The sequence below is a fragment of the Castor canadensis genome, chromosome 1 (assembly GCF_047511655.1).
Source record: "Castor canadensis chromosome 1, mCasCan1.hap1v2, whole genome shotgun sequence".
In the NCBI taxonomy this organism is placed as follows: domain Eukaryota; kingdom Metazoa; phylum Chordata; class Mammalia; order Rodentia; family Castoridae; genus Castor; species Castor canadensis.
This window is the reverse complement of record NC_133386.1, coordinates 184,815,475-184,824,980: the sequence shown is the minus strand read 5'-3', so window position 1 is coordinate 184,824,980 and position 9,506 is coordinate 184,815,475. Positions and strand designations below refer to the sequence as shown.

The 9,506-nt window shown below is 35.5% G+C and overlaps 1 protein-coding gene across 1 annotated transcript; it reads left to right on the top strand.

Moving 5' to 3' along the window:
• Nucleotides 1–513: 513 nt before the first annotated feature.
• On the top strand, nucleotides 514–1,446 carry LOC109683723 (olfactory receptor 4C16-like). The gene has a single exon (XM_020159720.2). It carries the CDS (start codon nucleotides 514–516, stop codon nucleotides 1,444–1,446), a length of 933 nt encoding a protein of 310 aa, XP_020015309.2.
• Nucleotides 1,447–9,506: the final 8,060 nt, after the last annotated feature.

The window sequence follows — 9,506 nt, the reverse complement described above, 5'->3', positions numbered from 1 at the left end:
TTTAAGTATGAAACTAGATAATATATATTTAGGGGATCAAGGTAGTATGTGATTTTACAACTGCATGATGAACCTCTAATGATAATTGACTATATCTTAATTTTAGATATATGCATTGTGAAAATCATGAGTTCTCAAGATTTATTAGATAAGAAAAAATAAGTGAAATTATAGAGGAAGCTCCATCTCTTAATTTCTAATTCTTTTAAGAAGCAAAATTAATGAGGACCATGATAAAGACAACAACTTTAAATTTGTAAGATTCCCTGGGATATTAATCACATTCAGAAGCTTAGTTGAGACTGATGTTGACCTAAGGAAGTGCTCATTAAAATTAGAAGAACACAGTAATTAAGTGACATTTTAGTAAACTGTAACTAGACGTGCTCTGATGAGAAATATTTATTTTTGTTTAAAATATTACATAACACCTCACATGGTGAATTAATTTCTTTCTTTCTTTTTTGCAGATAAACCAGTTTATATCTGCCCATTCTTCTTGCCCCTGAAGCCATGCAGCTGAAAATTAATGTGACTGAGTTCATTCTACTTGGATTGACACAGGACCCTGTTCAGAAGAAAATAGTATTTATAACTTTCTTGTTTTTCTATTTGGGGACATTGTCTGGTAACTTGGTGATTATTGTTACCATCAAGACTAGTTGGGCACTTAGGAGTCCAATGTACTTCTTCCTTTTCTATTTATCCTTATCGGATACCTGTTTGTCTACTTCTGCAGCCCCTAGAATGATTGTGGATGCCCTTTTGATAAAAAACACTATTTCTTTCAGTGAGTGTATAATCCAAGTATTTTCATTACATTTCTTTGGCTGCCTGGAGATCTTCATCCTCATCCTCATGGCAGTTGACCGCTATGTGGCCATCTGTAAGCCCCTGCACTACATGACCATCATGAGCCAATGGGTCTGTGGTGTGCTGGTGGTTGCAGCCTGGGTGGGATCCTGTGTGCATTCCTTAACTCAGATTTTTTTAGCCTTGAATTTGCCTTTCTGTGGTCCCAATGTAATTGATCACTATTTCTGTGACTTGGAGCCCTTGTTGAACCTTGCCTGCTCAGACACCTATGTGGTCAACCTACTTCTGGTGTCAAATAGTGGGGCCATTTGTACAGTGAGTTTTGTCATCCTCATGTGCTCTTATGCTGTTATCTTGCATTCACTGAGAAATCACAGTGCTGAAGGCAGGAGAAAAGCCCTCTCCACTTGCATCTCCCATATCATTGTGGTCATTTTGTTCTTTGGACCTTGTATATTTATATACACACGCCCTGCAACCACGTTCCCCATGGATAAGATGATAGCTGTGTTTTATACAATTGGGACACCTCTGCTCAACCCTCTGATTTATACAATGAGGAATGCAGAAGTGAAAAATGCCATGAGGAAGTTATTGGAAAAGAAATCAATCTCCAATAACAAAAAATAAATTGAAATTTAAAGTCCTTCTTTATAGTTTGTACTGACTTACAAGTAAATAGAGATTATTTTCCTTTCGTATAATCCTGTACATGAGGGTAATTTCCTCTGGGAAAGTAGATAATTCAAACATATTCTGATCAAAGCTGACTTATTTTTATCTAGTAGAAGAGATAGCAAGATGTACATACATTTATGTAAGAACCATTGCCTTCACTTTTTTTTGCTTCTATCTACCTAGTGTCATTTTTGTTCCTGTTCTAGTGTTTTGGCTCCCTTCATGTTGACTTTTGGTGTTCTCTGCTAATAGTTACCCCATCCCTAAGCATTCAGCTTTTATCCACAGCTGACATATTTTCTACCTTCCAAATGATTTCCTTTAATAGTAGTTTCATTATGACACATTATGATTATGTGTCATTATGAAACATTGCTTTAGTTATTCTATCCTCAGCTAGTACTAGATGAAAGTATTTGTAGACACTTATATCTTCAGGGACAAGCTCTCTCTCTCTCCCTCTCTCTCTCTCTCTTCCTCTCCAATAAACATATAAACTCTTCCTCTTCCTGCATCCATTATTTATTCTAAACAACTAAAAAAGTCCCAGGAAAGTTCAAATATACACACGTGTATGCTAGGTAAATTTCCACTCAGTTCCTGGGATTATACTCCAAGTTGTTTACTCATATGTCTACTTAGAATCTTCAATGTAACAAGCATCTAAAGAAAATTCATCTTTCTAATGAAGTCCTTTAATCTTAAGAAGATTCCCACTCACGGCTGTATTCATAAATTTTTCAGTAAATTTACTTGCATTTAAATTTGGTACATTTGAACTTTTGGAAAGTATTAAAATTTCAGTTGAATCATACTTTGAGTCATTTGTATAAGTATGGCATAAATATCCCCAATTAAGATATAGATACTTAGTAGGGCACTTGGCTTATACTTGTAATCCTAGCTCCTCCAGAAGTCAAGATTAAGAGGATTGAGGTATGAGGCCAGCCTGGGCAAAAAGTTTACAAGACTCATCTCCAATAAAGACTGCGTATAGTGGTGCATGCCTTTCATCGCACCTACATAGGAAGCATAAATGGAAGATTCCTTGTCCAAGGTGATCAGGGGATAAATTTTTGACCTGAGGAATAGGGTTAGACAGAGAACCCAAAACATGAAAGCATTTGATGTCCCCACTCCAGAGGAATAAATACAGAAGGCTTAAAGCAACAGAGGTCAACAACAGAAGGGGATCAGGAACCAGTGTAAAAGTCAGTTAGAGATAAATCAACCTGGGTTGTAACACATTTGTACATGGAAGCAATGCTAGGAGTCACTCTGTATATCTGTCCTTATCTCAACTAGCAAAAATGCCATGTCTTTCTTATTATTGCTTATTTCTACTCTTCAGTGGAACTGGAGAAAAGCGCAAAACAGGTTCTGCCTGGAGGTGGGAGGCAAGGGGGAGAAATGACCCAAACAATGTATGCACATGTCAATAAGTGAATAATTTTTAAAAAAGAAAGCAGTGGAAGGGAAAAAACAAAATAAAGTGAGTATTCTCAGAAAAAAAAAAAGTAAATCAAGAAGGTCTGGTGTCATGAGTCAGTGGTAGAGTGACTGCCTAGCAAGCATTAGACCCTAAATTCAAAACCAAGTACTAAATAAAAGAAGATACAGGTATTTATTTGCTCTAGAATTAAAGATGATAAGAAATTATGGTAGAAAATTTGAAAATTTTAACATATTGACTTAAAGAATGTGATAAGCCAGTGGGACATGTTTATGATCTACACAAATATCACAGAAAATAATTAGTGCAGTTAGTTTTAAATCAACCATAACAGATCAACTTAAGTAGAGAAAAAGAAGCTATTTTGATGAGTGCTTGAATGGCATATTTCTGTGGTACAGATATCACCTATTTTCATTACCCATCATAGACATTATAATCACATAAAGACTAAGAATGTTTTAAATTTTAATTTTCCTTGTCATTTGATTCACATGGAAAAATAGACATGATCATCTTTGTTTTCTTAGGAATTTAATTACTGTTTATATGTTCCATTTTATTGTATTAAGGTTATCAAATCTGTATCATTTTTTGTGCATAGAATTTAATTTTTTTTAGCTTGGCAAAATTGCCTTCTGTTTCTTCATGTGAGAAGTGAAGATTTCACTATGAATTACGATGCCATGTATATTTTACTTTTTCTCAGATTCTGTGTATTTCAAGTAGTTTATCACTGAGCACAACAGTTATACTTTATTTCTGCTGTTGTGATGTTTATATGATTGTAGGGTGAACTTGGCAGATGTAGCTTTAGCCATTCCTTTTTAAGTTTTACTTTTGAATTATTATACATTAATAATAGGGGATTTCCTTGTGATACTTGTGATAATTCCATAGATGTGTACAGTATACCTTGAATAACTTCACCCTCTCCATTATATTTCCATTCCTCTTCTCCCTCTTTCTCCCTTTTCAAACATTTTATAATGTGTGTCATAATGGTGTCCTCATATGTGTAAATGTTGCTTACTTCCATACTCTTCACACCTCAGTAAATTTTCCTCTCCCACTCTCTCCTCCCACTGACCTCCCCTCAGAAACACACATTCACATCCCATTACTATTATTATTACTATTATCATCATCATTATTTTAGGTATAGGTTCCACAAATTTGCAAGAACATGAAATATTTGGCCTTTTGAGCTTGGATTATCTCACTCAGTATGATGCTTTCCAGTTGCACCCATCTTATTTTTGAATATTACATAATTTTACCATTCTTTTTTGACTAAAGATTATTCCATGGTGTGCATTTATATATATGTACATGCATACATACATAATCTTCTTTACCAATTCATCAGTTGTCCAGCACATTATTTGTTTACACATTTTTGCTATTGCAAAGACAACTGTAATAATGTAACAAATGTGTGTATGCAGGCATCATGTATATTGATTTATACCCTTTCAGATATATGCTCAATGCTGGAGTGGTATGACAGGATCATAAGGTAAGTCTATTTTTGGTATTTTGAGGAACCTCAACACTGATTTTCATAGTGTTTGCACTAATTTACGTTTCCACCAACAGTATATAAGTGTTCCTTTTCCCCACATCCTCACCAGAATTTGCTATTATTTACTTGACAGTTGCCAGTCTGACTGGTTGAGATGGAATCTTAGAGAAGTTCTGGTTCACATTTATTTAATGGCTAAGAATATCAATCATTGCTTCATGTATTTATCACTCATTTGATCATCTTCTTTTGAAATTGCCTTTTCAATTCATTTGCCCATCTATTAATTGGACTATATGTTGTTTTGCTGTTTAGTTTCACCTCTTTGTATTTTGTGGATATATATCCCTTATTTGTTGAATAACTGGTGAAGATTTTCTCCCATTCCTTGAGTCATCTCTTGATTCTTATAACTGTTTCTACAGATGTGCCGAAACATTGTAATTCGCTCCATTCCCATTTGTCAGTTTTTGCTTTTATTTTCTATATGGCCAACATGATACTCAATGGTGAAAAACTGAAACTCTTTCCCCTAAAATCAGGAATGAGACAAGGGTGCCCACTATCCCCACTCCTATTCAACATAGTACTGGAATTCCTAACCAGAGAAATTAGGCAAGAAGAAGAAATAAAAGGAACACAAATAGGCAAAGAAACTGTTAAAATATCCCTATTTGCAGATGATATGACTCTATACCTTAAGAACCCAAAAAAACTCTACCCAAAAACTCCTAGACACCATAAACAGCTACAGCAAGGTGGCAGGATACAAAATTAAATTACAAAAATCATTAGCTTTTTTATACACCAATAAAGAACAAACTGAGAAAGAATATATGGAAAAAATTCCATTTACAATACTCTCAAAAAAAAAAAAAATCAAATGCCTAGGAGTAAACCTAAGAAAGAATGAGAATGACCTCTACAAGGAGAACTACAAACCCCTGATGAAAGAAATCAAGGAACACTACAGAAGGTGGACAGATCTCATGTGGTCATGGATTGGTAGAATCAACATAGTAAAAATGGCTATAATACCAAAAGCAATGTACATGTTTAAAACAATTCCCATCAAAATCTGAATAACATTTATCACAGAGATTGAAAAATCTTCCCTAAAATTCAATTGGAAACACAAGAGACATGGCACTTGAACAAGAACAGACATGAAGGCCAGTGGTACAGTATAAAGGACCCGGATATGAATCCACAAAGCTATGACCACCTTTTTTTTGACAAAGGCACCAAAAATATATGATGGAGAAAAGACAGCCACTTCAACAAATGTTGCTTGGAAAAGTGGTTATCCATCTGCAAAAACTTGGAACTAGATCCATGTTTATCACCCTGTAGAGTATCAACTCAAAATGGATCAAGGACCTTAATATCAGACTCAAAACTCTGAAGTTAGTACAAGAAAAAGCAAGGAATACTCTGGAAGTAATATGTGTAGGCAAGGACTTCCTTAAAACCCCAGCAGCTTAACAACTAAGGGAAAGGATGGACAAATGGGACTTCATAAAATTAAAAAGCTTCTGCACAAAAAAAGAAATGGTCTCTAAACTAAAGAGACCACCCACAGAGTGGGGGAAAATCAGACAAAGGACTGATAACCAGAACATACGGGGAACTTAAGAAAATGAACTCTCCCAAAATCAATGAACCAATAAATAAATGGGCAATTGAACATTCTCAAACATTCTCAAAAGAAGAAATTCAAATGGCCACCCCGGTTAGAATAGTCATAATTAAAAACACCACTAACAATAGGTGTTGGTGAGGATGTGGAGAAAAAGGAACCCTCATACACTGCTGGTGAGAATGCAAGGTAGTGAAACCACTCTGGAAAACAATATAGAGGCTTCTTAAAAATCTAAACATAGATCTGCCTTATGATCTAGCAATCCCACTCCTGGAGATATACCCAAAGGAATACAGCACAGGTTACTCTGGAGAAACCTGTAAATGTTTATTGTAGAGCTATTCATAATAACCAAGCTGTGGAAACATCAAAATGTCCCAGTACTGATGAATGGATTAAGAAAATGTGGTATTTATACACAATGGAATTTTACTCAGCCATTAAGAAGAATGAAATGTTATCATTTGCAAGTAAATGGATGGAACTGGAGAACATCATTCTGAGCGATATTAGCCAAGCTCAGAAGACCAAAAATCGTATGTTTTCTCTCATATGTGGACTTTAGATCTAGGGCAAATACAGCAATGTGGTTGGACTTGGGTTACATGATAAGGGGAGAGCACATACAGGTGGTATGGGGATAGATAAGAAAACCAAAACATGAAACTATCTGATGTCCCCACTGCAGAGGAACTAATACAGAAACCTTAAAGTGACAGGTCAATATGAAAAGGGGTCAGGAATTAGGGAAAAGGTCAGTTAGAGATAAATCAACTTGAGTGGTAACATATTTGTACAAGGAAGCAATGCTAGGAATATCTCTGTATAGCTATCCTTATCTCAACTTGCAAAAATGCTTTGCATTTCCTATTATTGCTTATGTCTTCTCTTCAATAAAATTAGAGATAAGGGCAGAATACGTTCTACCTGGAAGGGAGGTTGGGAGCAAAGGGGAATGGGTGGAGAAATGGCCCAAACAATGTATAAGCATGTAAATAAGTGAATTTTTAAAAAAGAAAATAATTGCCTATGTGTACATCTTCCAGAGCATCCCCTGTTTTTATCTGTTGTAAATTCAGGCATTACATTAAGAACTTTGATCCATTTGGAATTGATTTTATACATGATGAGAATAAAGGGTCTGGTTTCAGGTTTCTTCATGTATCCAGCCATTTTTCCCAACACAATTTGTTGAAGATGCTGTTTTCCTCCAGTATGTCTTTGGCTGCTTTGTAAAACATCAGATGCCTGTATCTGTGTGGGCTTATTTCAGGTCTTTTGTTCCACTACTGCACTTGTTTGTTTTTCTGCTAGTACTATGCTGTTTTTGTCACCATGATTCTGTGGTATAATTTGAAGTCTGGTCTTGTGATGTCTTCAGCTTTGCTCTTTATTGCTCAGAATTACTTTTGATATACTGGATCTTTTGTTTTTCTACATAAATGTTAGGATTTAGTTTTGTGTTTCTGTAAAGAATGACATTGGGATTTTGATGTTCATTGAATTGAATTTGTAGTTTGCTTTCAGAAACTGGCTTGGTGTCCCAGAACTCCTTTAGCTGAGACTTCAAATCCCTCAGGTTGCTCAGTATTAACAGTTTTCAAGTGTGTCTTTTAACCTGAGTTATCTCCCAGTTAAAGTTAGGTGCTTTGTTTTGGAATTGTCCTTAGGCAATGAAACTACTCTTACTAGGTTTGACAACTTTCCCTTCCTGTGTACATCTCTTGTAAATAGAGATTGAACTGTAAGTCAGGTCCAAAATTTTAAAAAGAATTTGCAAAGAAGACTGAATGTGCAACCTCACCAGATCCTTTGTTTGGAGTCTGTGTTCTAGTAGGCAATATTGGGAATCTGATAACTAAAATAAGAACACTGTAGGAAAGGATTTGTACCATGACTTTCTAAATTATCTCGCATACTGTGGGTCATCACAAGTAGCTCCCTCTCCCTTAAACGAGAGAAGTCTAACAATAGTGCTGTTCTCTTATCATGCTGTGGTATTTTTCATTCTCAGAAACTTCTCTATACTTGTTCATTGTAAGCAGCTATTCAGGGAATTTCTCAGGAAAGTCCAAGAAGGAAAGTATAATCTTGTTGAAGAAACAAAAGGTATAAGTGAGTAGGTTGTAAGATTTGGCCATATGTGAAGGTGTGATCCAGAGGAAAACTTCACTGTGGGAACAGACCTTGTTTGTGTTAAAACAGGATAGCATACTATAATTCAGGAATTTATTTAATATAAAAAACTATTCCATGACTTGACATTTGATATTTTTAAAGTCAAGTTGTGTTCCACAAACATAGGGTATATTGAAATCCTAACACCAAGTACTTCAGAATGTGGCATTGTTTACAGACAAGGTCTTTAGAAAAGTTGTCAACTTAAATGAGGCCATCAACAAGATTTAAATTTATATTAATGGTGTCTTTATAAAAACAGTGACTGAAACACACAGGGAAGTATGAAAAATGAAGGTAGAGTTTGGGCTAATGAACTACAAACCAAGTAACTGCTACAAGTATTGCCAGCAAACCACCAGAAATCAGAAGACAGACATAAAATGGATAATTCCCATTAATCATGCTCCACAACTGTGGGATGATATAATCATTTTATTTAGGTAACCCAGTGTTATATTTTACCATGGCAGTCTTAGGAATCTTTAAATAACCATTTGGATCTGGATCTTTAAAGAATATACAGGATGGTAGATCTATTGCTGTTATATTGCTACTCTAATTGATTAACATAAATTTAAAAATTTTAGGCAGCACATATTTATAATCTTACAGTTATGCATGTTTAGAAGGATGACAGGGGCCTCACCAAGATAAAATTAAAGTGAGATAGAGTAGTGTTAATTTCCAGAGATCCTGGAAAGAATTCATTTCTTTGGCTTTTTCAGTATCTCTTGTTTATCTGTATTCCTCTGGCTCATTTCCTCGATCTTCAATCAGTTATTTTCTACACCCATCTAATTGTTCTTCCATCATTACATTGATGCTTCCCTCATCAATTATTAAGAAAACTTGTGGTAATACTAGCCCTAGTTAGCTAGTGTTAGAAATAAGACCCCTGAAGACCACCGAGATCACAATTGAAGACACAGAAACAGACAATTGTCTGAGCAAGGCAGGATTTACTTCTGCAGAAAGGTGCACAGGCTCATGGGCACAGCAAGTATAAGGTGTGTTTGAATTTTTTCCCTGATGCAGAGGGGCCCCTGAACCCTTTACTCAGATTCGTTGTCTCTGGGTGCACAATCTGCTCCCAATTGGCTAATGCTACATTTTAAATTTGGTGGTGGGGTAGGTAGTAATTTTGGCACAAAAAACAGAGCTCAGTGAACAAGAACCCATATCTGCAAGCAGCTAAGATGGTTACACACTTT

What these genes read in the sequence shown, in the direction of transcription:
- LOC109683723 (XM_020159720.2), top strand. Translation starts at nt 514, where the DNA reads ATGCAGCTGAAAATTAATGTGACTGAGTTCATTCTACTTGGATTGACA.